Here is a 27979-nt window from a genome sequence, read left to right on the forward strand (position 1 = left end):
AGGCGCTTTTACAAAGAAGTAGTTTGTTGTTTGGATATCACATTTAAAAGTGTTTTTATACTATATAAAAGCGCTTTTGATATTTTGTTGAGTGTTTGCCTGACACAGTAAAAGCGCTTTTAAAAGCACTTTAAAAAATGTAAAGAATCTCAAGATATTATAATAAATATAGGAAATATAAAAATAAAAAAATAAAAAAAGGAATGTTATTTTGGCATTTTAAAAATTAAATATGGGTTTGGCATTTTAAAAGTTTCATTGAAGAGAGACAAGTGTTTCCCTTGTTTTTATCCTGCAGCGCTTTTAAGAAAAAGCACCTCTCAAGTGCTTCTTCCAAAACCACTCAAAGTGCTTTTGGATTTCACCCAAAGCACTTATGCAATTTTTGTCAAACACCATTTTTTTAAGACAGAAGCGCTTTCACCCATTTAGAAGTGCTTTTCGCTGATCCAAAAGCACTTCCAAATAAGCATACTTTCAAGTGGTTTTGAATTCAAATCCCATAATACTTGTGTGTATGAAATCATAACTTTGACAACAACAAAAAAATCACTAACCGAGAAAGAAACCCTAGCCATAAAGAAAACAAATAGAATTTTGTTTATTCAATATCAAACATGAAAGAATGCATATATTTATATTTCGAGATTACTTTAAAGTTTTGGATAAACACATACGTGTCTCTTTCTCTCATAATTCGATCCTTTTCATGTGGTCCTAAATTGACACACTTTGTGAATCGCATTATATTAATATTGTGCATTATATAAAGGTGGGCATGTGGATGATGGCACGAGAAAAAAGCCAAACGCTATATTCTATGAAATAGCTACTTGTGGAACACATTTGTCCTTTCATTGCATTATAAAAATCTAATCTTTTAACCAACATATTTAATCGGACTCTCCACCAATGGTAACATGGAATCTTGTGTCCTTTTTTTTGACAATTAATATAATTAATGATATAAAAAAGGGGGTTGAAGAAGGTACGCATTCTGCATGTCGACATGTCGACTTGTGCCTAAAAATAATAATACAAATTTATAAATAAACCCAATTCTAGACATGTATTTATAAAAAAACCAAAGCACTATTTAAACATAGAAACACACCCAAAATCAACCCCAAAGTCAACTTTTTTGGTGTGTTTATAAATGAGTTTTGAGTGTGTGTAATGATGGATTTTGGGTGTGTTTATATGTTTAAATAGTGCTTGGGTTTTTTTATAATTTCAACCCTCATTTTTGGTGTTTTAGTTAAACTCCCAAATAATAATTAGCTTAGAAAATCCATGGTGAGTGAGTCTTTCGCTTTAACCTATTGTCCAACGGATTAATAATTGGTTCATTTATTTTAAATTGAGAGAGAGTTGGACTGGTATTTCTCTCTCTCTTATTATTATTATTTTTTTAAACAAGAAGAATAATTAAGAAAAATGAAATGATAATCTTGATATTATATTCTTGAAGTCTTGGACCATGTCTCATGGCCCACGCAGCCCAATTCACCCGACCTGTACCACGCCTGGACAAAAATAGGCCGACCCAACCTAATGGATACATCCACCACAATTCCTATTAAGAAAAACCTAGGTCCGGTAAAAGGAGGGCTAGGAATGATGGAGATTGCAAATGGGTAAATTTAGCCCAACTCGTTGTTAAATGGGCCTTTGTTTAGAATGTTAATCACGTGCTAACTCGGGCTTAGCATTTGTTCCTCTCTCTCATATTTGGGTTTTAGATAGTATTGACTGTTTTCAGTGCTAAGTTATATACACCTTTATGGTGCTTATTATTTTAATAAAGTATCTATTCCAACAAAATAAAAAATAAAAAAATCACAAGTGTTGACTTTCATCCACACCTAATAGGCAATTGAAACGCAATATTAAAATTGGATCCAAGACTAACCTAAGAAAATGAAGCGTTAGATTTCCTCCCATTGGGTTTCCAATTCCTATAGTAGGTTTAGGGTTAGGGTTCGAGGATTGTGAACGATTTTGGAATAAATTTGGAAGATAGGTTGTTTGGTTCGACACTTGACATTTAGGGTTTGGAACATCCTTAGCTTCCAAACTCATCTGAACTTGTTCCAAAACCATTCTCAAACCTTTAACCCAAACCCTAAATTTATTGGGCACTTAGGACTACATGTTCATTTGTTTTCTTCAATACTCGATCTAGTCTTCTTTTTCTAATGACACGTGCTATGTATTTGGATCTAATATTAGCTGATAGCTATGAAAGTTTGACCATAACTCGTACATCCTATCAAACATGATTTTGACTTCTTTTTCATTCTAAAATACATAGCCATTCTCTAGTCCGTTATATGTAGTTTTCCTTTCTTGTTCTTCTGGCCGTCAATATCTAGTTTGAAACTTTGAAACTATGCTGCAAAACCTACTTAGGAGTTAGAACTATTTTATGAAAATAAATAGACCATCCAAACAAACATGTTACTTAAGAAAATCGTGTCAACGGGATCTATTCCAGTGAAAAAAGGCCTTGACTTGGTGACAGATTCAAAATCCCCATTGCATATTGATATGTGTGTGTGTGTGTGTGTGTGTGTGTGAGAGAGAGAGAGAGAGAGAGAGAAACACCATAATAAGTTGTCTTAACATGATAGATTTTAGAAATTGTAGAATAAGTTGTCTACGTGTGCATATCTACATATCTAGCCATTAACTGATGCTATATGGTGACCATAAGAGCATATGCAATGGTTGTTCAATAGTTCAATGCATTAGTTTAATAATTTGATATTTTTTGGCATCTATTGAACTGAATTGCAGTTTTACTTGCAATGGTACCGTTCAATAGCTTCAGACCAATAGTTATATAAACTTACATTTTTTTTTTACATACTCAAATGAAATAAGAGGGATAAATTTAATAACACTAAAAATTGTACCATAGCAATATTCTCAAATAGATCTTTAAAAAGAGAACAATTTTGAATATATTTGAAAAAAATTATTTTAATTGATGTATTTTTCTATTGCATTAAACTATTAAACAACCATTGCGGATACCTTAACAACATAGTGCATTAATTGCTGGATTTTTTTTTCATTTTTTATTGGCATGTGGGTCACAGGGTTAGCAGGTTCATTATATAGCACCCTCTATTATAATTGCATCTATTACAATGAACTAAATCACATCATTGCAAGTAAAATTTTACTATTTTAATTCAATTTTATGTAATAAAATTGCATTGATCCTAACCATCAGATACTCTAAATACACACACTGGGAATATACATAGACCATTAATTGTAGGAGTAACATACTTTATTTGAAAAAATAAATTTCAAACTGGAAAAAGAAAAACCCCACAAAATTAGAGTATGCTGTTAACGTTTTAATTAAGTTTGAAATTAGGATTCGATGTTATGACTCGGGGACGCATTTAAGGCTCTATATCCACGGGTTTCGACTCGAGTCACATTCTCTTCGTTGCAGCTTCAACCCCTTTCTTCTCTTACATTCAAATTATCGATATCCATTTCCGAACTTCCAACAACTTTACCTTCTCTCTCTCTCTAAAAGCAGCCCTATGCTTCCATGCTAGGGCTGCATCAATTTCACAAGCCTTACAAATCTCTCTCTGTGTTTCTTACACACCTATAGAAACGGTCACAATGGTGTTCAAGGGGAGGTTCTTCTCCTCCAAGAAATCTGACTCCTCCAACAGTCCCGATGGCTCTAACAACAGCCCGCGATCTTTGGGTTCCAACTCCCCGATCAGATCCGATAAGAAGAAATCCAAATCCGCATCCAAAGACGCCCCGCAAGGCCCGACTACCAGTTCCGGTGGAGCCTTCGGTATTGGTAGTGCGAGTCGCCAAACGCTAGTCAAAGACGGGTCAAAGAAGAAGGAGATCAAGGGCAAAGAGAGTCAAGCTCAGCTTAAAACGCCGTCAAAGTCCGGCTCAACTGCCGCGACTTCGACTCCGAAGAAGTCGTCTACATCGGCATCGGCGGCGGCGGCGGCAGCGGCGGAGCCAGCAGCTTCGGTGTCTCCCATTCTGGCTTCGTCTCTCGGGTTGAATAGAATAAAGACGAGATCGGGGCCGTTGCCGCAGGAGAGCTTTTTTGGGTTTAGGGGCGACAAAGGATCGTCTCTGGGTTCGAGTAATTTGTCCAGACCGGGCGCTGTCGGCGATGGGAGTTTAGGGTCGGGAAGTGGGGGGAAGAAGAAGGAGGCTGGGAGCCAGAGTAGGATTGGGTTCAATGAGAATTTGGCAAGTGGGAGTTGGGTTGATAATGGCAGTAATTCGGATGCTATGTCAACTGGTAGCGTGCCTTCGAGAGACCAGAGCCCCAACATGCTGGCACCGTCGCGGCTACAGAACGGCGGCGAATCCTCAGCGGAAGCTGGTATGATTTTGAACAATTATGCAATGCTTGCTGTTTTATAAGTTGTGCTAATTTAGTTTATGTCCTGAGGTGTGGTTAAGGCTCTTGGTCGTGTTTTAAGCTTAGAGATGAGACGTGTTAACCTCCAAATAAAACTAGTAAATGTTTGTAAATTTATTTTAGCTAGAAAATGGTAGTATTTTGAGCTTAGGAGTCACATGGTCTTGAAATTTTTTGTCAAGCAATCAAGTATAGTACAGTAGACAAACATGACGGCTAGTTTAACTTGCAATGGTGTAATGGGTGAAGCATGGCACCTGTTCAAGTAGGCGCCCCCTTCCACAAGAGGAATAGAGCTTAACGTATTGATCCATTGTTCTTCCCAACAATTAGTGTAAGCTTAAGAAAACATGGACCATATGTGTGGTTATGTGTAGTGACCTTCATTCTTCATGAATTGATACTAGAATGCATTTGGTCTTTTATGAAAATCACTGAAATTTTTGTACACCTTCATTTTTCAATAATGAGTGGGATGCCTGTTATGTTTTTCCCCTGTAATGGCTTTTGATACCTCAATCATCCTTAACAGGGAGAAACACATCATCCTGGGGTCACTCTGGAGGCTTAAGAAGTTCGGATGTATGTACACCAGAGGTACTAGTAAAATTAATTTTATTTATTCTCCTGTATTTTATTGTTTCTAGCTGTTCCATATTATATTATATCCTGTTGTAATGTGTTTGTGATTGATATTTTACTTCAATAGACTGCATATGATTGTGAAAATCCCAAGGAGTCCGAATCTCCTCGCTTTCAAGCAATACTCCGTTTAACGAGTGCACCCAGAAAGAGGTTTCCTGCCGATATAAAAAGTTTTTCCCATGAACTGAATTCAAAAGGTGTACGACCTTTCCCATTTTGGAAGCCTCGAGGCTTGAACAACCTAGAGGTACTTATGTCTTCCTCTTGTATTATATTTTTATGCGGAGATGAATCTGAACTAGGAAGTTTGGCCTTTTTGTAATAATGTTTCTAATATGCAGGAAATCTTGGTTGTCATTCGGGCAAAGTTTGACAAAGCAAAGGAAGAAGTGAACTCTGATCTGGCTATATTTGCAGCAGATTTAGTTGGAATTCTTGAGAAAAATGCAGATAATCATCCAGAGTGGCAGGAAACCCTTGAGGATTTGTTGGTTTTGGCTCGAAGTTGTGCAATGACATCATCTGGAGAGTTTTGGCTTCAGTGTGAAGGCATAGTTCAGGAATTGGATGATAGACGCCAAGAACTTCCTCCGGGTATGCTGAAGCAGCTTCACACTCGAATGCTTTTCATACTCACAAGGTGTACTAGGTTGCTGCAGTTCCACAAGGAAAGCGGATTGGCTGAGGATGAACAAGTTTTCCAGCTTCGTCAATCAAGAATTCTGTGCTCTGCAGATAAAAGAATTCCTCCAGGTCTGGCAAAGGATCCAAAGAGTTCAACTGTTAATAAGGTCTCTAAAGCATCTTCAGCTAGGAAATCTTACAGTCAGGAGCAAAGCGGCATGGAATGGAAGAGAGACCATGTTATACAACCAGGAAATTTATTTTCACCTCCTGCCGATCAACCCTCTAAGAATTTGGACTCTCCTGCTAGTAGGGACCGGATGACATCTTGGAAAAAATTTCCGTATCCGGTTGGAAAAAGCATGAAAGAAAATGCCGAATTGAAGGACCAGAGTGATGGTAAGATTGAACTTTTGAAAGCTTCAGACAACAGGAGAGGGACTTCTGACATTGATTCGACTACTGTGAAGCCGCCTGAGCCTTCTGCCAAGGATTCTCATGAACATTCTTCCAAGCACCAACACAAACCTTCTTGGGGTTGGGGAAATCTACAGAATGTATCTGACGAGAGTTCTATGATTTGTCGTATCTGTGAGGAGGAGGTTCCAACTGCGAATGTGGAAGACCATTCAAGAATTTGTGCGATTGCTGATCGATGTGATCAGAAGGGTATAAGTGTCAACGAGCGTCTTGTCAGAATTTCTGAAACCCTTGAAAAAATGATGGAGTCCTTTGCTCAAAAGGATAGCCAGCATGGCGTAGGAAGTCCAGATGTTGCCAAAGTATCTAATTCGAGTGTGACTGAAGAATCTGACGTTCTATCTCCAAAACTGAGTGACTGGTCCCACAGAGGCTCTGAAGACATGCTTGATTGTTTTCCTGAAGCTGATAATTCAGCTTTTATGGATGATCTGAAAGGTCTACCTTCCATGTCATGTAGAACTCGTTTTGGTCCAAAGTCTGATCAAGGAATGACAACATCATCTGCAGGAAGCATGACTCCTAGGTCTCCGTTATTGACACCAAGGGCCAGTCAGATTGACTTGCTCCTTGCAGGCAAGGCTTCTTTCTCTGAGCAAGATGATCTTCCTCAGGTATCTCATTTCTCTATTTTATTTTATGAATACTTCTTTGCTCTGGGGGTTGGCCCAGAACATGCTCATGATACTTGGGATTTAGTGAAATGACATGTGAATATCAATTTAAAACATGAGCTATCATCATTGTCAAATTCAACATGCAACGGAAACATCTTACTGTCTTCTCCAAGTCCTAATATTTTAGGAAGATGAAAATTAATTACCTCAACTATTGCGCACCAGCTTCTCCAGATTGTGTGTCTGCACATGATGAAGTGGGGATGTATACATACATGTGTGTCTCTACATATGTCAGGTGTGCAATGTACCATCCATAGAAAACTGAAGAAGTGATATATGCTTCAAAGTAGCTTGAGACTTGGATGTTATTTTAGCATGTGTCTCTCTGGCCTTGGTGCTGTGCTTACTGATACCCAATTTTGTATCAAAGTCTTATTTTTGTTAATGCTATTAAAGATAACTCCATTTGGTTGATGCAGATGAATGAACTATCTGATATTTCCCGTTGTGTAGCAAATACACCTTTGGATGATGATCGCTCCATGCCGTATCTACTGACTTGTCTTGAAGACTTGAGAGTTGTTATTGACCGCAGAAAGTTTGATGCACTTACTGTGGAAACATTTGGGGCACGCATTGAGAAGCTGATCCGGTGGGTACTTGCTGCTATGTTTCTTGGTTTTTACAAGCTTCAAGCCTTCAACTAAAGTGTTCATTAATATACCTTGAACTATGGTATCTATATTTCTCATGGAAAGTCTTTTTAAACACTTAATTGGGAAATCTTGAAAACTAAGTGCAACTTTTGCAGTTCCTTTTTTTAATTAATTTTACAATGTGGTAATGTTGATACTCTAGGGAAAAGTATTTGCAGCTTTGTGAGTTAGTGGAAGATGAAAAGGTTGATATAACGAGTACTGTAATTGATGAAGAAGCTCCTCTAGAAGATGATGTGGTTCGTACAAGCCCTATACATTTTTCCAAGGACCGGACGTCTATAGATGACTTTGAGATTATCAAACCGATAAGTCGTGGGGCTTTTGGACGAGTTTTCTTGGCTAAAAAGAGAACAACAGGGGATCTTTTCGCGATTAAGGTACGTATAATTACACGTGATTTTTGGCTTATCTTGTTGCTCTATTTCTCTGTTAGTTTGATTAAGCTTCCTGTTATGTCTTCAATATCATTTTCCATGACCAAGTTTTTGCTTTTAGTTATTTTCTGTGATTTATTCATTTTATGCTCAATTTTTTACTGCCTATATTTTTCTTTATTTACATGCTTCAGAAGGTGGAATTTTATCTCACTAGACTTCACCAGAAAAGTAGATAAAGGCTTACTAATTTACATCCAGTCGTCTGCTATTTATTTGGATAGCTTCCCTCTCCCCTTTCTATCTATGTATTTTTTTTCCTTTGAACTCGTGGAAGATTCTGTGGAATAGTATAGGTCAGTTTAAAGCAGTATACAGTTTTTAATTTTGGTCAGAAGCTGTATCCACATTTTTGTAATAAGTACCATACTTGATGAAAAGGATGTTACTTTGGACGGACACCTTATTTGTCTTTCTTTTCTGTCTTAATAAAATTTAATCTTTCCCTCCCCACCCGCACCCCAAAAACAGATAATTCTTTTTTTGTTTGGGGTTGCTTTTGTCATGTCTTTCAAGAAGAGGATTTGTTCACTCTTAGTGTACCGTTTGTAACAGGTTCTTAAAAAGGCTGATATGATCCGTAAGAATGCTGTTGAAAGCATATTAGCAGAACGTGACATCTTGATTTCTGTCCGCAATCCTTTTGTGGTGAGCAGGTGTTCTAGCAAAGTGTTTTACCTTGCGTTGAGAAACATTTGTTTCATTCTAACGAGAACTTGAACTGTATCAGGTTCGCTTCTTCTATTCTTTTACTTGTCGTGAAAACTTGTATCTTGTGATGGAGTATTTGAATGGAGGAGATCTATACTCATTGTTGAGAAATTTAGGCTGCTTAGACGAGGAGGTTGCTCGTGTATATATAGCTGAAGTGGTATGGGCTTGCATCTTCTTCAGAAATATATTTGCTGACATTGCGGTGCAAGTTTTAATCTGACGTCCTGTTTATCTATGTTTGATTTTGCAGGTGCTTGCTTTAGAATATTTACATTCGCTTCGTGTGGTTCATCGTGATTTGAAGCCTGACAATTTGTTAATTGCTCATGACGGCCATGTTAAGGTATCTATTTATTTAATTTATATATCTTTATTATTATTTTTCCTTGTTTTGTTGCCATTTTTGATCGATGCCTGGGGTGGAAATTTCAGTGCCAATACAGTAGTAGTTCTAATATAGTCGGGTTTTCCAGTTGAAATAGGATAGTGAAATTTGAACATCCATCTCTAATAGAGCTGGTGATTGGTAAAACATGGTTCAGCTTTAGTTATATGCATATTTTGGGTTCAAGATAAATGAAACTTATTGTACCATTTTCAAATATTTCACATTAGATTTAGAGAACTAGCATTTCCATATGCGCATGTGAGATTGTACTCAACAATTTTCTTTCTTTACTTCAAAAGTACATAATGTCAGTAGTTTGTGGGTTGGAAAATATTCAAATTGTGCAGCAGTTAATTAGGAGTTATGGATGTGGATTGTTATCGCCTTTCACCACCCCTCTCCCCAAAGATTTAACTTTTCGTATTCCATCTGAGCAGTTGACAGACTTTGGGCTTTCAAAGGTTGGTCTCATCAACAGCACTGATGATTTATCTGGTCCAGCAGTTAGTAGCACATCCCTACTCGGAGAAGATGAACACGAATTATCTCTGTCTGAGCAACAGCGAGAAAGCCGAAAGAAACGTTCTGCTGTCGGTACACCTGACTATTTGGCACCGGAGATACTTTTAGGAACAGGACATGGTTCGTATAGCCTTTTCTAAGTTTAAGGTGCTATTATTTTCTTTATTTTGTCTTTGAACTCTTCAACTTTAGGTTAACCTTCAACATCAACAAAGAAATATTAATTAGAAAAAAATGTTCAGCTATGTGATAGAATATTTAAATCATTATTTATTAGTACTGGTTAGTCTGTCATGGAAGCTGAATCAAGGATTTAAGGGGAGCCAACCATAATGCTCTTGTTTTATCCCTTCTCCCAAACATCTAGCTGTTCTCTTATTTGGTTTATCCCTAATTCAGTATTTAAGGGCACATCCATTATGCTCGTGTTTTTTCCAAACAGCTTTCTGTTTCCCTTATTGGGGGTCAGTTAATTCCGTGATAAGATTAACAAGCTGCTACTGTTCTATGGTCCACAGGTGCAACTGCAGATTGGTGGTCAGTTGGTGTCATTTTATTTGAATTGATCGTTGGTATTCCACCCTTCAATGCAGAGCATCCTCAGGTTAATACCTTGCTTCTAAAATATGTTATAATTATAATGCATGGGCTTTGTGTTTGCTTTTTGTAAGGCAGAAAGTTGTGATTTCGTGGTTTGATTGAGTTCTAACTCTGTGGCGGCTGTTTTAACCTTTTTTCGTTTGTTTTCTTGAAGACTATATTTGACAATATTCTCAACCGTAACATACCTTGGCCTCGGCCTGGAGAGATGAGCCCCGAAGCACGGGATCTTATTGATCAGTAAGTGAATCATTATGTTGTTGCTTTAAAAGATATGTTTTGTTATTGCTAAGCTAAGGAGGGATGGAAATATGTGTTTCCATTGAACTCCATGGAAGTTGACCATTGGTCAATCTGTGTGTTGACCAAAAACTATCAGAGGGATGTAGCAGACTGGAATTAAGACCCGTCCATTAGCCAATTGGTTGCAATATTATGGTCTAGTTTTAAAATACTGATGATAACATTCTTGAACTTCTCTATAGTTCTACTTCAAGTTATGAGCCTGTCAACTATAGCTTCAGTCCACAGAAAGTCTGAACTTTGAATACCATTTTGCATCAAATTTGTGAATTTTTTTTTTATGAGGTGTAGCCTTGAAAACTGATCTTAGATTTAGTCTGATTTCCAGTTTAAGGTCCATCATTTTATGAATATTCACTCAGTAAGGCTGCATTATTTTCCTGCACAAGTTCACCAAATAAATTCTCAAACGTGGAAATGCATCAGCACATGTTCGCCAGTTTTATGTATATCTTTATGTATGTACATATAGTTTTTCTTTTTTCTTATTTAAACTTTTAAAATGGAATAAATTTCCTTATGAAATGCCATGTGAAGGTCTGGTGAAAGTATCTAGCTAAAATGTTTGTCTAGTTGATGCTGATACAACTAGTTTCTAGGTTATTGACAGAAGATCCTAATCAGAGACTTGGAGCTAGAGGAGCATCAGAGGTATTTCTGAGTTTTTATTTGAGTTTCATTTTTTTTTTAGTGCCTGATCTTCAAAACCTCTTAGATAAACTAAGGGCACTCCAATTTATGATACAGGTGAAGCAGCATCCATTCTTTAAAGATATCAACTGGGACACACTTGCCAGGCAGAAGGTGTGACACATCATAGTCATAAATCATAAACATGATGATGCAGATTTTTCATCTTCGGTTAGATTGACACCACTTTGTCATGACTTCACTTCTTGCAGGCTGCGTTTGTTCCCACCTCAGAGAGTGCACTGGATACCAGTTACTTCACCAGTCGTTACTCATGGAATCCTTCAGATGAACATGTTTATCCAACTAGTGAACTTGACGATTCCAGTGATTCTGATAGCCTAAGTGGCTGCAGCAGTTGCTTGAGCAACCGTCATGAGGAAGTGGTACATGATTCCCAGAAACTAACGCGTTTAACAAACAATGAGAATAGATTTTGTACCGTAGTTACATATAATTTGATGCACTGACGTGATCTTGGGCAATCGTTCATTGACAGGGTGACGAATGCGGGGGCCTCACAGAGTTCGAGTCTGGCTCTTCCATCAATTACTCTTTCAGTAATTTCTCATTTAAGGTATTTCTCAACTTTCAAGGTGGTTATTTTATTTTATTATCTCTAAAATGACCACTCAGGGTGCGTATATTGTCATTGGGTTTGATTTTATCTCTAATCTTTTATTGTTGACTTTTATAGAATGTGAACCTTTACTGTTCTAAAGTCTTCATGCATAGGGTGTGTTGAGATGCAAGTTGAGCACTGTTTATTCTATGTTGAATGATAGCCCTTCCTTGGTCATTAAAAAAAAGGGCATTTCCGTGTAATTGAAGTTATCTTTGCTTTTTATTTGAAATTTTTTTTTTCTGGTTTACTCTCTCTTTCATGTTTTGCTGATTTGGTTTTCCTACTACTTTGCATGGATCTATTTTTTTTTTTTCTTTTGAAACCTATCTTACTAGTTGTTCTTTTGATTGTGGTTCAGAATCTCTCCCAGCTTGCATCAATCAACTATGATCTGCTTTCAAAGGGTTTTAAGGATGATCCATCAGGGAATCCCAGTGGATAGCAACTTGCTCCTACTTTCAAAAGCTGGGGTTGGGGTTTTGGCACTCAATTGATTTGGGCGTATTTTTGGGGCCTAATCACCTCTTTGTTGTTTTGTATACCCTGTACATATATGAGCTTCAAAATTTGTGGTTATCATTTTTTGCTTTTATAGTATGTGCAGTTAAGCAATTTGAGTGATGAATTTGCACTTGCAGAGATGGAAGAAATCAGAAAACTCAAAATGCTGAAACTAGTTTTGGATGTGCGCTTTCTTCATATAGGTAACGTGTGTTCGCACCGTGGCGGCGTCAATTTCACCTTCAGAGTAGTAGTCTTTTGTATCTTGATGACTTTGACGTAACCTAATTAATATAGCCGATTATCTTTGTCATAAGCTGAACTGTTGGTTTCTCCATGGCAATGTGAAAACATCTCCATCCCATCCCTTTCTGTTCCAATCGCACCATGTAACTTTTAACTTCTTTTACTCAAAATTTTGACCCCATGTACAGTGGTTTTCAATTGCAAGTTATATAAGATGTTGGAAAATCATATGTACGGTGTTTTTCAAGTGCAAGTTATATAAGGTGGAAAGTCATCTTTTGAAAATCTTTCTTTTCAAACACTTAACACACGCAGAGATAGGATCCAAATTTCGATCCTTTGTGCTGTGGGTGCGCACTGAGCCTTCGTTAAGGGTTTTGGAGCTTGAGCAAGCATCGAGCAAAATGCTTTTAACCATTTGAGTTGCAAGCCCTTTGCAATATTAATCGTGATTTTAGATATAAAAAAGACACTGAAAATATAATCTGGATTTTCTAATTGTGTGCATTCTAGACTAGTAGTCTTTAAAAACTCATCTCGAAATAGACTAGATGAACTGCTCCCAAATGATTTCTGGATGGGATATTTTCATTGAAAATAGGCCAAATTATTATTACCAATTGATCGAAAGTATGACTAATAAGTTTTCTGGGGAAAAGTTTTGGTAGACTTGAACCGCAACAATTTAATTTGAAATTTGCTTTTGGTCAAGGTTTTGATGATGACTGGTTTGTTGGACATGTGCCTGCTTAATGAAATTCAGTGATTGATTTTTTATTTTATTTTTAAAAAGAGAAAGAAAACAGGTTCATCATGAATGACTGTTTAGGCCACTTGTGCATGGAGAGTGGGACTGCCAAATTTTGTATTGTGCATAAGTATAACCAAAGCTCTGGTATTCTTTCTGGCCCAGAAAAGAAAGAACCGTTTCAATTTTGAATAAAAACGTCAGAATAGGACAGCACAGCACCACCCGAGAGGACAAAAATATCCGATACTGGAAAATTGAAGCTCCAATTTTGTTTTCAATCACTTTCTTAGTTAGTACTCTTTTCTTTTGTTTTCTAAACCCTTATACACCCCAGAGAGAGAGAGAGAGAGAGAGAGAGAGAGAGAGAGAGAGCTCCTTAAGACTTTGGATGCCATCAAAAACATTTTAACCATCACACCGCCAAAGAAAAGGAAGGACCACTACATCAGAGACTGTCTATTCACTTTTTACATCCTGGCCCTCCCTCCACTTCAATGCAATAGAGTTTGGTCCACCATAAATAAAGCAAGCTTTGCTCATCATCATCATTATCATCATCCTCACAAATTCACAATCTCACAAAACATCTACTCACTTTTTGAATTCAACATTACTGTATCATCCACTGCCAGACAGCCCCTCCTTCCTTGTGTCATTTAACCAAGTAGCAACTACCAAATGAGAATACAATTGACAATAACCTTTTCCAGAATAACTTAACAACCGAGCTTTGCTTCAATTATAGATGTTTATGTTTAAAATCTGTCGTTTTAAAAAGCCAAACCAAGAAAAGGAGTTGCGTGGGGACGTTCGTTGAGCTGAATAGACATCACAACCAACCAACACATGAAGATGAAGCAACTAAAACATCTTAATTTCAATCGAAAGCTCAATAGCTCAACAGTTGTGATAAAGGCAAAGGCAAAAGGTGAAGTAATAATTACAGCAACCATCATCCACCAACAACAAATGGAACAGATATCCACCCCAAAGTGTATTAATGAAAGAAAAAGGGAAAAAACTAAGTGCAATGGGGCGAACAAAAGGGTGAAAAGAAAAGAGAAAAAAATAACAGTTGGCTCCTAAGGAAAGTGAGATGAGACAGATTTAATAACATACAACAACAACACCAGATTTAACACGCGAAAGCAAGGATTGTCCTACAAATCCACGAGGGAAGAAGAAGATGGTCCCCAGACTAGCTCATCGAGAAGACACATTCTCTAAATCATGGACAACATCAGGATGCTGCTGCTCATGATCCTCTCGCAAGCTAGAACGACGTAGCTCCTCAATGCGCCTGGTCACTTCGGATATTGAAGGGCGTTTATCAGGATACTGGGCTGAACAATCTATTGCAAGTTGCAAGAGCTGAACCATCTCCTCCTCAACATTCTGGTACCTGAGGAGCTCAAGATCGAAAACCTCCGAAGTCCACTCCTCTTTAACTATGGACTGCACCCACCTTGGGAGGTCAACTCCTTCCTCATTCAGCAGGGCATGGGTTGGGGGCTTCCCAGTGAGTAGCTCCAGGAGCAATACCCCAAAGCTATAAACATCGGCCTTTTGGGACACCTTGCGAGGATCTGTCACCTCTGGTGCCCGATAGCCAGCAACACGGTTGGGAGTGGAGGAGGGCCCAACAAGGTGCGCTAGGCCAAAATCAGAAACCCGAGCTTCATAGGATTTTGTGAGCAGGATGTTGGACGACTTTATGTTTCCGTGGGAGACAGTTTGTCCTTGAGAGTGTAGGTATTCAATTCCACGGGCAGCTCCCAGGGCAATGCCAGACCGGATTTCCCAATTTAATGGAGTCCTTCCTGCTCCTTTGTTTCCTGTAGTGCAGAGATAGAAGACAAGATGGTAGTAAAGATAAAACTCCTTTGTTTCCTTAATCTTAAAATTCTTCAATGAATATTATGAGTTTGAAAGATTGCAATGAACAATATTGCTGAAAAGTTTGAAGCTTTTTCCATTTATTGATGTCACCCTTAGAAGAAAGCTCAAATGGGAATTGCGGATTTAAAATTAAACCTGAAACATATGAAATGCAGCTGAAACCACAGCAACTCAAGACATATGTTGCAAATAGAAAGACTATGCAGACATCAGAACTGTTGGAGATGCAAAACAAATCCTCAAGACCACTCAATAACATGTCTAATGCAGCCTTCCTCGCGTTTTTCAGAAACGAAAAAGAAAAGGCTAAAAGATTAAAATAATTATCCAGAGGAATTGATGTATCCGTAGAAATCATAACCATCATCATCAAAATGCAAGGAAAGAAGTAAAGCAATAACCACAGAACTGAAAAGGCAGAGCAATATATGAACCGAAAAAGGAAGCAATCAAACCAGAAACACTGACCATGCAGAAGCGCAGATAAGCTTCCCATAGGCATGTAATCATAGACAAGAAGCTTCTCATCTCTGCTAAAGTAATAAGCCCTTAGAGGGACCAAATTCTCATGATCCTTCACTCCCACAGCTTCAATCTTTTCTTTAAACTCACTCTCAGAAATTGTCACATCCTTAAGCCTCTTCACAGCCACCACAGTCCCAACTTCCAGAACTGCCTTGTAAGCAGTCCCAAAAGTCCCTTTCCCCAAAACTTCCGCTGAAGCTCTCAACAAGTCCTCCAGATCGAACACCCTCGCCGCATTACCAAAAAACACCAACTTTTTGGCACCGGCAGCACCGCCGGCACTATTGGCTTCACTTTTCCCATTGCCCACCATCGCCGCGGCGGCGGCCGCTGCAACTGAATACCCATTACCGTATCCCCCATTTTCAGCATCCGCTGGCAATTTATCGCCTGGAATCTCGACTTCTGGATGCTTCACCGTAGCAATGTCGACCGAGCTCGTCTTTTTGCTACTTTTCTTTCGGCACAAAAGGATTAAAATCATAACAATTAGAAGAAAACCCAGTACAGATCCAATGACAATACCAGCAATAGCACCACCAGACAGCTTGCTTTTCTTCTTGTGGTCATCATTGATATTTATATCCCCATTTGGAGCAGCTCCGCTCTCTCCAGGACAAGCACTATCAAGGGGACGCCCACATAGCAAATTACCCAGAAACGAGCTGGAAGAGTAAGACTGTAATTTTTTTGGAACAGACCCGTTTAGCAAATTATTTGATACATTGAACTGTTCGAGATTGGGAAGGTTCAGCTCTGGAATAACCCCAGAAAGCTTGTTGTTTTGGAGGTACAAAGTCCTTATGCGGGTGAGATTGTTGAAACCCAGAGAGATCTCCCCTGAGAAATTGTTGGACGCCAAGTTAAGCCGAACCAAGTCGTGCAGACTGTAGAGGAACTGCGGGATTTCGCCGGAGAACAAGTTGCCCTGCAAGTAAAGGTTACGAAGAGTAACGCAAGCAGAGAGATCTGAGGGGAGATGACCAGTTAAAGCATTGAGACGAAGACTGAGTGTGCGCAGACTGGTCAGATTGCCGAAAATGCCACTGGGTATGGTGCCAGAGAGAGCCACACCAGGAAGTCGAAGCACAGTGACACGATTGTTCTCGCATTTGACACCAGCCCATGAACATGGGGTAAGCTGGTTCACATTCCAGAGCAGGGTTCGGCCACCCACGGCTGAGCGCAGAGCTAGAAGAGCAGCTCGGTCAGAACCCAGATCTGGTTTTGCAATGGGAAGCAAAACCAGCAAAGAGAAAAGGAAAAGGGAAAGCCTTTGGCTCTGGGAATGCATTTTGGCGAAAACCCAAATGGTTTTGGCGAAATGGGGTTGTGGATATCTGGATTTTTTTGTTTTGTTCTTTCAAAGTTCATACATTGTTTGGTTTGGCTTTCTGAGGAAGAGAGAGAGTGGAGCAGAGAGCGAGAGTGTGTTTTGGGACCTGCATTTCCTCTTTTCTTTTTGGCCTTTTTGTTGTTGGCCTTCTGGTGTCCTTTGGAGAGAGAAACAGAGAGAGAGAGAGTCCAGGCTGTGAGGTAAATTACTAAATAGGGGGAAATAGTAAAGCAAATAGAGTAAGAAACCCTAGCTGTACGCAGTCAGGGAGAACTGGTGACCTGGTTGGCAGTAGTCAACTGCCGTTTATCTTTTTCCTTTACTTTTATTTGTCTTTTGCTTTTTTCCTTTTTTACTGGAAGATTTTTAAATATATTTCGCTGTTTTTCAGCCAATAAATTTAGATGAGCGACGGTTAGATGGGTTTGTTTGTTTTCTGATTTTTTGTTATTTATTTAAGAAATTGGCTTCTTTTTCCTATTGTATGGTGGATGTTATTGAGCTCAATTACCAACTTTTCCCCTTATATTAGCTTTATGCCTCTTCAATTGTCTTTAGGGTAATTTGTAAAAACTAAAAAATGGTCTAAGACCTCCTCTATAAGTTCTCAAAAAGGCATTGATATGGCCTGATCCTGGAATAGGATAGTCACCCATCCCCATAAATTTGTTGTAACAAAAAAAGAAAAAAAAAAAGTAATGATTCAATGGGTAGGCCACCAAGTGGCATTTTTTTGGGCTTTTGGGGTTAAGAAAATTGATATACAATGGAGTGCAGTTTTAAGAGCCATATGGGCATTGTATTTAATTCAAAGTTACAACGACCTAATTATTCATTGGGCATAGCAACACATATACCAGAAAGAAACACAAGTTGGCATAAGCTGTTAAGGCAGGTGGCATGCCACCCACTTGTAAGTTGTACACTCATAACTCATTCATTCATCAAACATTACAGCCAACCAGGTCCTATAAACTCAATTAATACTCTTATTAATTCTCCTTTTGAAAGAGGGAACATCCATAATCTTCTTTCTTTTCACCTTTTTTTTCCTTTTCCTTATTCGATATGACAAAATGCATTTTATATTTGTATTCAAAACACAACGTACTTTGGTTTGGATTTGGATAACCTGTTTGGGCTGCTGAGAATGAGATGCTATGATTTGGAAGAGGGACAGCGAAATGACATAAGCTTTCGTCTCAATTTTCAACTCAAGCAAGCAACATGTCTATTTCTTTTCTTTTCTTGTCATTTTGGTTTGTTCAATTACCAATATCTATCTTTGTCTTAACCTTTTGAACTTCCCAAACTTGATGACAAAAACAAAACAGTGTGTCTAAGGAGGTTGGTTGACCATTTCCCTCTGCTCTGGTTTTTCTCAATATATTTGGACCTTTGATTAAAAAAAGAAAAAGAAAAAAAGGAGCATGCATGGTAACCCGTCGTATGGATTGACATGATTGGCGCACCCACCGACGAATCATACGGGACCGTTGGGAGTCACAGGCTCACAGCACTGTTGTCAACCAAACCGAGGGTGGGGCTCTTTTCATGTCTTACACAGGTCCACGTTTAAAAGATATATATATTCTGAAAATACCAATTTTATTATTTTGCTTTTGAAATAATTAAATTTTGTGATTAAGACCGTATATCTACCAACTTAATAATTTAATTTGCTAGTATTCCCTTTGAATTTTTTATATGGTTCCTTCCCAGATTCCAAATGGTACCTTGTCCAGTTGTCTTGATGATCAATTCAACTCTCAATTGGGATTGGATATTATTATTTTCCAATAACATTAATTCAAATCCAAACAAGAATCCATAAAAATATATATAAAAAAAAGTGTTTTCTTTTCTCTTTTTTTGCTTTTATTCAACTGATATGATTCTATCATCAACTTTTTCACCGAGCTTAATAGTTAACACCACTTGAGGTTAAAAATGTTGAGAATAATTTTACTGGAATTGTGAAGTTTTCATGTGACAAGGACAACCAGTTAGAATTGTTTGCTCTTGGAAATGTAAATTAATGACCTGAAACCTAAAAGGATTTTCGGCTTCTTAATTATTTGCGCTTATTTGGCTTTTGCCTGCACTAAGTTAATTTTACTTGGAAGGAAGGAAGGAAACTTCCTTCTTAGTTGGATTGGATGCTGGCTTTATGATACGAATCACAGTGATCAATTGAAGAATATGAAGACAATTATTGTTAAGAGTATTTTATTGTTGGCAATCTTATCATGGTATGAGTGAATTTAAAAAATTAAGAACAATTAGTGGTTACGAAATTGGATCGTTAGGAGTAGGACTGTAGGACCATGCAACAAAACAAAACAATAGTTTAATGAAATGGAAGGTGTGGTGCGGTGCGGTGGTTTATAAAAGTTTTATTGTAAATGGAATAATACTGTTTTGTTATATTCGACCAATAGTGCAATAATACGTGGAAAAATTGCCACGCATGTTATTAAGCTATTGACTGGAGATAATGAAAAGTGTTATATCCGTTGCATGAAAGTTTCTCGCAATGATAGGATTTTAACATCCTACATATAAATGTATGTATGGATTGTAGACACACAAGAAAAGAAATGTTGAGGTGTGAATTAATTATCACGAAATATTGTATGTGATTTATTACCAACCAATTAGCCTATTAAAATATTGTATATATTAGCCAAGTTGCCAACCAGATCTCATAGTTCATAGAAATTATATATGTATATAGCTGTTTATTTACTCTTACTTGGAAAGCCAACATTCACGTTGCTTGCTTGATTACTTTTCTTGTGTCGGCTCTTCTCATCACACACACTCTCTCTCTCTCTCTCAAATACACAAGCACAAAAACACCAACACATGCAGAGAGTGAAATAGAGGAGAAAGAGAGAGAGTTGTGCGTGGAAGATGGGTTTTAGTCATAATTAGGTCACCCATGGGCATGAACATGGACATGTGAAGCCCTACACTACACCATTTCATTCATCAACTTAATTTCCTAACTATCTGTTATCTGCTTTCTGATTCTGAGGCTATTGACGGGCCGGCAGATGCGCATATTTGATATTTCCATTTCTTGCACCGTTGCACGTACTCACCTCACACAGTAAGTATACCACTACTAATGTGTGATTTCTTCAACTGACAAATTGGAGGTTAGTTGAGGTTGTTGGTCCGACAGAAAGCAGCATTCTTTCGGTTTACTTCATATATATTCTTTTGATACTATACATATGGTATGGTACACGAGTTGCTTGCTTGCTTGATCCACCGTAGACATTACCATAGACGACTAATAGCTACCCAGCGCAGGCCACCAATTCCCAATTTAAACTTCAAAATGAATCTGACCCTTGTTAGCTACCTACTCTTGTACTAGTGTGTTACGTGTAGGAGGATTAATTACTTTGTAAGAAAACATCGGAGCTTACTTGCATTTCAAGTTTCAACACTCAACATAAACGTCTCTAGATTACTTTGTTTTGCTCAATTAGTCACAACTTATATTATACATCTTCTTAAGAAAGAGTGTGCGGGGGAGATTGGAAATTTGACAGCTCTAGATTATAATTCACAAGAAAAGAAAAGAAAGGGATTGATGTTGAATTCAGAAATCATGAGGCCAACTCTTAATCCAAGCTACATGCATCTTTTGTACTAATACCATCTTACTATTGTATTTTAACCTACCAGCACTTTGTATATGATCTCTTTTTCTCAGAGCACAGAAATAATTTATATCTCCACTCTGGCTCTCTCTTTAGCTAGCTAATCTATTACAAAAAGTGCTCTGCCTTTGCAAAGCACAGATCAGATTCCTCTGCTTTTGCTTTTACCAAGTGGGTTAGCTTAACACGAAAGCAAAAGCAAATTCCCTGTAGCCTTGTAGGACTCGGGCCTTAAACAATTAAAATCCAAGAGGCAGCCGGCCCTCTCTCTAGTTTGGTTGGCACACAACTGGCATCCTACATATTTGCACAAGTAGATCAGTTCAGCAGACTGCTTGCGCTGCGTGGCTGCACGTTACATGAAATTGGAAAGAGAGAGAGAGAGCCCCAGGCTACCATTCTGTAAATAGTCAATTAGGTGCTGCAAACTCCAATTAAACACCCCGCATAACTGGCTTTACTTTGATCACCATAAGAAATTTTGGGCAATAACAAGATGCAACAAAGATGGGGTGGACAGACAACAAGGATAATGAAATGAAAGAAGGTTTTAAATTGAATTGGCAACACTAGTGAATTAGAACTCTAATCTGAATTGAAAGAAGAAAAAGATAATTGAGAACATTTTGATGTTGAACAGAACAACTAAGAACAAGGACTATCATATTAGCTTTAAAGCTCCAACAAGATGGAACGCAACACAAAATACAACCCAATCAGTGCACTTAGAAAAGAGAGGTTCCCTTTCCCTTCTTGTCTCCACCAATCTCAAAGTGCTTGCACCTCTGCAGAAATCAGTGACGACATTCGAGCATTAGCAAAAATCTTGGATAAAAATGGAAAAGGAGCAAATTACAAACACCATATGCACTAACCTTGATTGGGTGCTGAGACACATGCTTGCAACCCTGGCATTGGAGCCTCAGGACAATCTTCTTTGTAGTTTTTGCCTGTTTAGAAATATAAACGTTCAAAATGAAAATTCCCAAAATCAATCTGTGGAAATAGGAAATACTTGGTCTTCGGCTTTCAATTATTCTTTTCATATTCCAGAATGCAAAGGGAGCAGGAACTCGATGCTTACCTTCTTGAGGAACACTGGCTTGGTTTGACTCCATAACCTGATTGCTTACGATCGTAACGCCTCTTTCCTTGAGCAGCAAGGCCATCCTTTCCTTTCTTGTATTGGGTGAACTTGTGAGGAGTGTGCTTTTTACACTCCTTGCGCTTGCAGTGTGTCTTCTTTGTCTTCGGAACGTTCACCTCAAGCATTACAACATGTGTAACTATCCATTATCGAAGAAATCAAACAGAAAAGCGAACTGTAACAGAGATTATGCGCAGAGCAAGAGTACCTTAGATACAATAATCTAATAATTATATATATATTTTTTAAACGTACTAAACAAATCATCCTCGACAATAAAAACTAGGTTAGCCCAGTTTATTGTCGGAAAGTACATGTCCAGTTAAACATAACTTTGAAGCCTAAGACCTGGTGCCACTGCCCCTCTCTTCCTATCAGAGGCACCGGGGCAGGGAAGTTTATATCCTAAGCAACATCCATAAACTATGGCGTGACTAAATGGGGGCTACACCTACGCCAACTAAGAAAAGCCGTTCAAGGCTACAAGTATCATTGCAAATATCAAATTTCCAAGAATTGTTACCGTTGTCTGCTGAACTAAACTAAGACTAGTTCTTCTAGTTTGTTGGTTTTGCTTTACATCAAAAGCTCAGCGGGTCTTGGGTTTGACTAGCAACAGACTCGTCCTAGATTACCAGAAACTAAGACGAATTTATACAAATTTAAGGTTGTTTCAATTATCGCATCAACATTTTCAACAATCATCACATAAGCAGTCCTTTCCATCCTTGATATAAACAGTTGCAGTGCTTTCCATTCACTCCATTTTCTCAGTAACCAGTAAATAAAAAGGTTTATAATAAAAAATGACGCAGAAGCAGACTTATCTATAGTCAATACAAGACTAATGTTATTGGTAAATCACCCACATGAGAGAGAGAGAGAGAGAGAGAGAGAGAGAGAGAGAGATACCATGGCAACGGCTGCCTCGTATGGAGATGGCTGAGCGGTAAAGCAGAAACGGCCTCGCTAAAATCCTTGTTGGTTTTGCGTTTTATAGGGTCTGCCCGTAAAATCCCCTTGCCCGCCCAGTTTAACTAGCTTAAAATGCTCATTATTTTGCAACTTCGGTGCTGCTTCTTATTTACGTATTTGTAAATTCTCAATCAATTTTAACCAAACGATTAAGACAGAAAAAGACTGAGACCTTGGAGTGCAAGTTCAAGTTGAATCCACAAAATGCAGTTTTCTTGTATTTATCAGAATCAGAAAGAAACAATCGAGACTATGACATTGGGACTACGGAGGAAAAGGATACAGATGGCAAGGCAAATCCTGAGATCCAATATATAATAATGTAGGTGGCCATTACATCTTTGTTAGACTTTAGACTTTCTATCTACGCTGTTCGTTTTGGTTGTATGAGGAGGACAAGAATCACTTCGTTGTTGTAATAAGGTAAGGTTACGGGTCTTTCCCATCATGCTACAAATACAAGTTACAACTAAAACTGTAAACAGCGAGGCCATATAATAACACGAATTTGGCTTCGTTGATTCCCATAATAATAATGGTGGGCATGGGCTGCCTACACCAATTGATGCAAATCCCTCTCCCGCCGAAGACTGCCGCTTCCTGCGAAATGCACAAATGGATAGAGAGGCTAGATGTTAAATCAGGCAAGAAATGACAGAACCAGAAGCACGGAATGCACATGTATATGACAAACTGAACTAGGGAACGTCTCTTCTTTTAATTGAATGTATAAGCATATCTAAGACCAAAAACCAGATCTTATAAAAAAGAACTGTCACTGAGGCATACCCCAGTACGCCCTTTATTGAGTTCCACAAGGATGCAACACGACTAGTCCCCTGGCTTGAAGCACTGGTTCTATGCATGGCAAAATTCGCATCTTGTGTCCCTGAAACAGGACAACATGAATTTTTCTCAGTCATTGTTTAAACCTACTTTTTTTTTTCCTAATTAGATAGTGGTCCGTAATAGACTCGAAAACTATACCCGTGCCTTTGGAAGCAACTGAATGACCTTCTCTAGATCCCTTAAGTGAAGCCAGCTCTTCAACAAGTACGCGTTCCTTATCACTGTCATTAAAATTACAACAAATTCAATGAAAAACAGAACACAAGGTATTGGGATATCAAGCTGGATGCCATATTTAACTGAGAAGTTTAAACTAGAAGAAGAATCATAACATGGTTTAAGGACATCAACCTGATTGTCTTTGGGATCAGAACATTGACAACAAAGTGATGATCTCCTCGAGTAGAAGGTTTGTTCATGTCTGGAACCCCCATGCGCAGCAACTTTACTGTTTCACCAGGTTGAATTCCAGAAGGAATCTGAAGCTCTTTCGAGCCTTCAACAGTTTCAACCTGAAGATAATTAAAAGTTTCCATGTCATACAGCTTGTACAAACTTTTCAAGTCGCAGAGATACCACTTGGCTTCACCCTAAATATTACAAATCCCCAAGCTTATCAAACACCATATCAGGGAAGACAGTACACAAGCAATATATGTCGAAAATTGTATACTGTTATGGGTCCCATGGGTATCATTGGTAAAGTTAAGCATATCAATTCAATCATCTTGTCCCATGATCTGTTACTCAGTAAATTAAACCTCAGTGATGTTCAGGAGGTACTACTATCGCAGGCTTCTACAGACAGGAGCTCAATTTGATAATGCAATGAATTTTCTCCATTCCTGTACACCCTCACTAACACTAATTGATAATGCTAGGATTACCTTTATAACAGTCCCTAAAATGGCCTCGGTATAATCAATCTTTATCTTTGAGTACAGATTGAGTCCATCTCTATGAATTCCAGCCTTTCTGTCTATATGAAGCACGATGAAGACATCACCAACTGTACCCCTGCCATAATGCAGATAATAAAGAAAATTAGCGCAGGGCATGCCTTAATATCCAGTCACATAAAGCAACAATATTGAACAAGTAAAAACCGATCCCAGAAATTCTAAAAGTATAACATAAAAGTGCATGCCATGGTTGTCATAGACAATCAAATTCCAAACAAATCAGGACTAGAATTTCCAAAAAATTGCAAAAGCCAATATGAACTCCACTACTACATCACAATAGATTCCAAAGCTCAAATGGTATTCCAAGGAATTGCAAAAGCCAATGTAAACTCCACGAGTAGATTTGTATTTTATTTGGAATTCGTTTCTATCGACAAGGTTGTATGTTTCAAACGTATTGAATTAACAACCACTTAGGACAGAAAGCAACAACTAGAAACCACTTCTTGACAACCAAATCAGGATTACTACTACAACACCAGATTTATTTCTTTTAATTCACATTTCATCTTTAATAATCCCCTTCTAATTCTCCAATCCTCCTGCCCAAACATTAATCTAGCTCAGCTTTTAAGCAGTGTCCATCTGTAAGAAACAGACAAAGCTGATGTGCTGCCTTTTCTAAGATCTAAATGCAAAGAATATACGAGCAATATTTGATGCACACATAAATTTGAACCGTGTATACACCTTTTTTTATCAAGATTTCCCTCCCCTTGAATTTGCATTGTGGCTCCATCGTTAACACCGGCTGGGATGGTCACACTCATAAGTCTTTTGGACTGTACTTGTCCCTTGCCACTGCATCTTTGGCAAGGATCAGTGATTATTCTACCATCACCGCCACACTTTGAGCAGGTTGATACCTATGAATCATAAAATATCATCTATAAAGCATATCTCTAAGACATATATAGAGATCTTGAGGGAATGGTAGGAAGAATGCAGATTAATTAAGATATGTTCGAAATTTCAATAACTTATAAAATACACTCATATACACAGAACGACTGTGAGATTTCCGTACAAGCTACCTATGGTGTCTGCAACATGAGGCTAAGAAAATTTATTCAAAATATGTAATGTAATTCCAACGATTTTTAATGTTCTAAACAGGTATTTTTACCTGTGATATCATGCCAAATGGTGTTCTCTGAGTTTTCATCACCCCTCCTCTTCCTCCACAACCAGTACATGATTTTATGCAATTATCAGATTTAGCACCTGTTCCACCACAATTATCACATGTCTCAACCGAAGAAACTTCAATTTCCCTCTGTACTCCGAAAATGGATTCTTCAAAGCTCAGATACAGATCATACCTGCAGTATGGAAATTAAAAGGAGAGGCCTGGAAAACATAAATTTTGTGCTTTCAACAACAAACATGTGGATTTGGTGCTAAATTCAAAGACTATTATTAGAGCCACTATTTTCCCTAAGTCAATATTTGAAGTTTGAGTGTTATAAGTTGATATCAACAATATTTTTCGTCTTCAACCTGTTACTAGTTCTTATATAATATATCACATAAATACTAGTCTTGACATTGAGAGAGAGAGAGAGAGAGAGAGAGAGAGAGAGATTAGCCTCTAGGTGGTTGAACTTTGCAGGTTATGCATTTCATTTCTCAAATACATTATTTGCAATACGTAATATAAGTAAACTCAAATATTCTATATAAAATAGAATGGGACAGATCATTCAATAGTAACATTGCAGCTAGACAGTTACCTAATGTCTAGACCCTGGTTTCCCCTGTTCCTCAAATTGAAGTTAAAGCCTCCTGATTCACCCCTTCCTCCAAAAATCCCATCTGACCCTCCAAAGAATGTATCAAATACGTCAAAAGGATCCACCTAATGATTTTTGATGATTCATCAGCATGCAGTTAAAATGACCAGTTCTTTCACTAGAAAAGCAAATCCATTAAATTACTAAGTAAAATACCCAAAGGATATGTGTGTATGTGTATGCGCAGAGATCTTACCCCTGTTGAACCCATGGTCGAAGAATCATATTCTCCCTGTAAACCTGCTTCACCAAAGCGATCATATAAAGACCTTTTCTCATCATCTGATAGGACCTACACAACTGCTTCATTAGCATATGAATGAAAAAGGAAGCACTGATACATTATGCAATATATTCAGTAGGTTCATAGAACAACAGCCGAAGCAACTTTATTCAACATCAAACAATACATCACCAGACTGAGTGAAATTTATTCAATTAAAACATGACGTGTGGGTTAAACGTTTGCATTTGAAGATAAGTGAATTTAAAATATCCATCTTTTACTCAAAATTGAAGCAAAAATACATAAATGGGAAAATGAAGAGACAAAATGACAATGCAGCATTTTAGGAGAAGCAAAACTAGAAACAGTAATACCTCATATGCAGAACTAATCTCTTTAAACTTGTCCTCAGCCCCAGCACCCTTGTTTAAGTCTGGATGATACTGTTCCAAGTTCCAACAATTGGGATATCAAATTTCAATGCCATGTAAAATGGATAGTTAAACATCTTTCCTTTTTCTTCAATTTCTTTACAAATAACATGAATTGCAAAAGAAACTGAAAACAAACAGAAGACGAATAAGAACAAGCTAACCTTGCGAGCGAGCTTCCGATAAGAGGACTTGATCTCCTGCAACGTGGCACTTCTAGGGACGTTGAGAGTCTTATAATAATCAGTTCCAGCGGCCTGGATGACCAAACAAGCACCCCTTGGGGGCTTCGTACGGAGGAAAGGAGCGTAATTGGGCTTGAAGATTGGGTTGCTATTTCTGGTAAAGAATGCAGAAGCTCTGGAGCTGAGGGTGGAGCAGCTCAAAGAATAGGGTGGAAGTGGAACCGTAGAGTTGGGGATTGGCAGGACATTTGAGATGCAGGTGCTTTGGATGATGGGCATGCTTGGATTTTTAGATTCTCGGAATTGGACTGGTGGTACGGATGGTTAACGGAGATTAAAGGTTGTGGGGGTTTGCAGAGGTTTTAGGGTGATTGGATATTATGCTGAAGAAGAAGTAGAAGGTAGTCAGAACGAACAAAACTAAAGTACCGTCCTGAGCGGCAAATATATTTGCTGATACGACAAAAGATCTTGAGGCTAATATGAGAATATTACAAAATAGATCATGTCCTTTTTACCATAGTAGAGTACAAAAGTAGAAAGGGCATAATGGACTTTTTCGGTTTCAATTGTGATATGAATTTTCAACAGAGGTGACACATTTTTGGCTATTAGCAGATTAACCCAATCTTGATGGCTAAGATTGCATTGAACTATATAGTAAATCAAATTATGAAGCA

General features: G+C 38.1%; 3 protein-coding genes and 1 pseudogene across 6 annotated transcripts; 1 reads left to right on the forward strand and 3 right to left on the reverse strand.

The window, feature by feature from the left end:
- The first annotated feature begins 3413 nt into the window (after window positions 1-3413).
- On the forward strand, window positions 3414-12610 carry LOC103338674 (Protein kinase superfamily protein). Of its 2 annotated transcripts, none has more exons than XM_008241903.2 (17): window positions 3414-4390; window positions 4962-5026; window positions 5139-5321; window positions 5416-6792; window positions 7278-7450; window positions 7657-7894; window positions 8507-8599; window positions 8682-8822; window positions 8916-9008; window positions 9491-9695; window positions 10094-10179; window positions 10330-10415; window positions 11078-11129; window positions 11226-11282; window positions 11381-11554; window positions 11668-11745; window positions 12152-12610. In XM_008241903.2, exons 1-17 carry the CDS (start codon window positions 3652-3654, stop codon window positions 12233-12235), a joined length of 3924 nt encoding a protein of 1307 aa, XP_008240125.2. In that variant the 5' UTR covers window positions 3414-3651; the 3' UTR covers window positions 12236-12610. The 2 variants fall into 2 exon arrangements, 1 of the variants encoding a protein (XP_008240125.2); XR_016121897.1 differs by having other exon boundaries at window positions 3435-4390; window positions 9491-9722.
- A 1534-nt stretch (window positions 12611-14144) lies between these two features.
- On the reverse strand, window positions 14145-17267 carry RLK902 (receptor-like kinase 902). Its single transcript, XM_008241902.3, has 2 exons — window positions 15659-17267; window positions 14145-15126 (listed from the first exon to the last, which is right to left on the reverse strand). Exons 1-2 carry the CDS (start codon window positions 17007-17009, stop codon window positions 14495-14497), a joined length of 1983 nt encoding a protein of 660 aa, XP_008240124.1. The 5' UTR covers window positions 17010-17267; the 3' UTR covers window positions 14145-14494.
- A 3991-nt stretch (window positions 17268-21258) lies between these two features.
- On the reverse strand, window positions 21259-22778 carry LOC103338672 (large ribosomal subunit protein eL42-like; annotated as a pseudogene). Its single transcript, XR_016121899.1, has 3 exons — window positions 21813-22778; window positions 21604-21678; window positions 21259-21513 (listed from the first exon to the last, which is right to left on the reverse strand). The product of XR_016121899.1 is annotated as a large ribosomal subunit protein eL42-like (transcript).
- A 358-nt stretch (window positions 22779-23136) lies between these two features.
- Window positions 23137-27946, reverse strand: LOC103338809 (Molecular chaperone Hsp40/DnaJ family protein). 2 transcript variants are annotated; one of them, XM_089041147.1, is made up of 11 exons: window positions 27279-27946; window positions 27058-27126; window positions 26654-26749; window positions 26398-26522; window positions 25791-25986; window positions 25355-25530; window positions 24587-24716; window positions 24051-24211; window positions 23844-23920; window positions 23640-23739; window positions 23137-23450 (listed from the first exon to the last, which is right to left on the reverse strand). In XM_089041147.1, the coding sequence occupies exons 1-11, from the start codon at window positions 27576-27578 to the stop codon at window positions 23195-23197; spliced, it is 1686 nt and encodes a 561-aa protein (XP_088897273.1). In that variant the 5' UTR covers window positions 27579-27946; the 3' UTR covers window positions 23137-23194. The 2 variants fall into 2 exon arrangements, with proteins under 2 accessions (XP_088897273.1, XP_008240288.2); XM_008242066.3 differs by having other exon boundaries at window positions 23838-23920; window positions 27279-27927.
- Window positions 27947-27979: the final 33 nt, after the last annotated feature.

The sequence above is a fragment of the Prunus mume genome, linkage group LG7 (assembly GCF_029339155.1).
Source record: "Prunus mume cultivar Tortuosa linkage group LG7, ASM2933915v1, whole genome shotgun sequence".
Taxonomy (NCBI): Eukaryota; Viridiplantae; Streptophyta; class Magnoliopsida; order Rosales; family Rosaceae; genus Prunus; species Prunus mume.

Excerpts from the sequence above, each read along its gene's own strand:
- LOC103338674 (XM_008241903.2), top strand. The coding sequence starts at position 3,652 with ATGGTGTTCAAGGGGAGGTTCTTCTCCTCCAAGAAATCTGACTCCTCC. Across the intron at positions 9,696-10,093 it reads ACTTTTAGGAACAGGACATG|GTGCAACTGCAGATTGGTGG; the intron begins GTTCGTATAGCC and ends TATGGTCCACAG. Across the intron at positions 10,416-11,077 it reads GCACGGGATCTTATTGATCA|GTTATTGACAGAAGATCCTA; the intron begins GTAAGTGAATCA and ends ACTAGTTTCTAG.
- RLK902 (XM_008241902.3), bottom strand. The coding sequence starts at position 17,009 with ATGCATTCCCAGAGCCAAAGGCTTTCCCTTTTCCTTTTCTCTTTGCTG. Across the intron at positions 15,127-15,658 it reads CTTATCTGCGCTTCTGCATG|GAAACAAAGGAGCAGGAAGG; the intron begins GTCAGTGTTTCT and ends TCTGCACTACAG.
- LOC103338809 (XM_008242066.3), bottom strand. The coding sequence starts at position 27,578 with ATGCCCATCATCCAAAGCACCTGCATCTCAAATGTCCTGCCAATCCCC. Across the intron at positions 27,127-27,278 it reads ATCGGAAGCTCGCTCGCAAG|TATCATCCAGACTTAAACAA; the intron begins GTTAGCTTGTTC and ends AACTTGGAACAG. Across the intron at positions 25,531-25,790 it reads CATTTGGCATGATATCACAG|GTATCAACCTGCTCAAAGTG; the intron begins GTAAAAATACCT and ends TATGATTCATAG.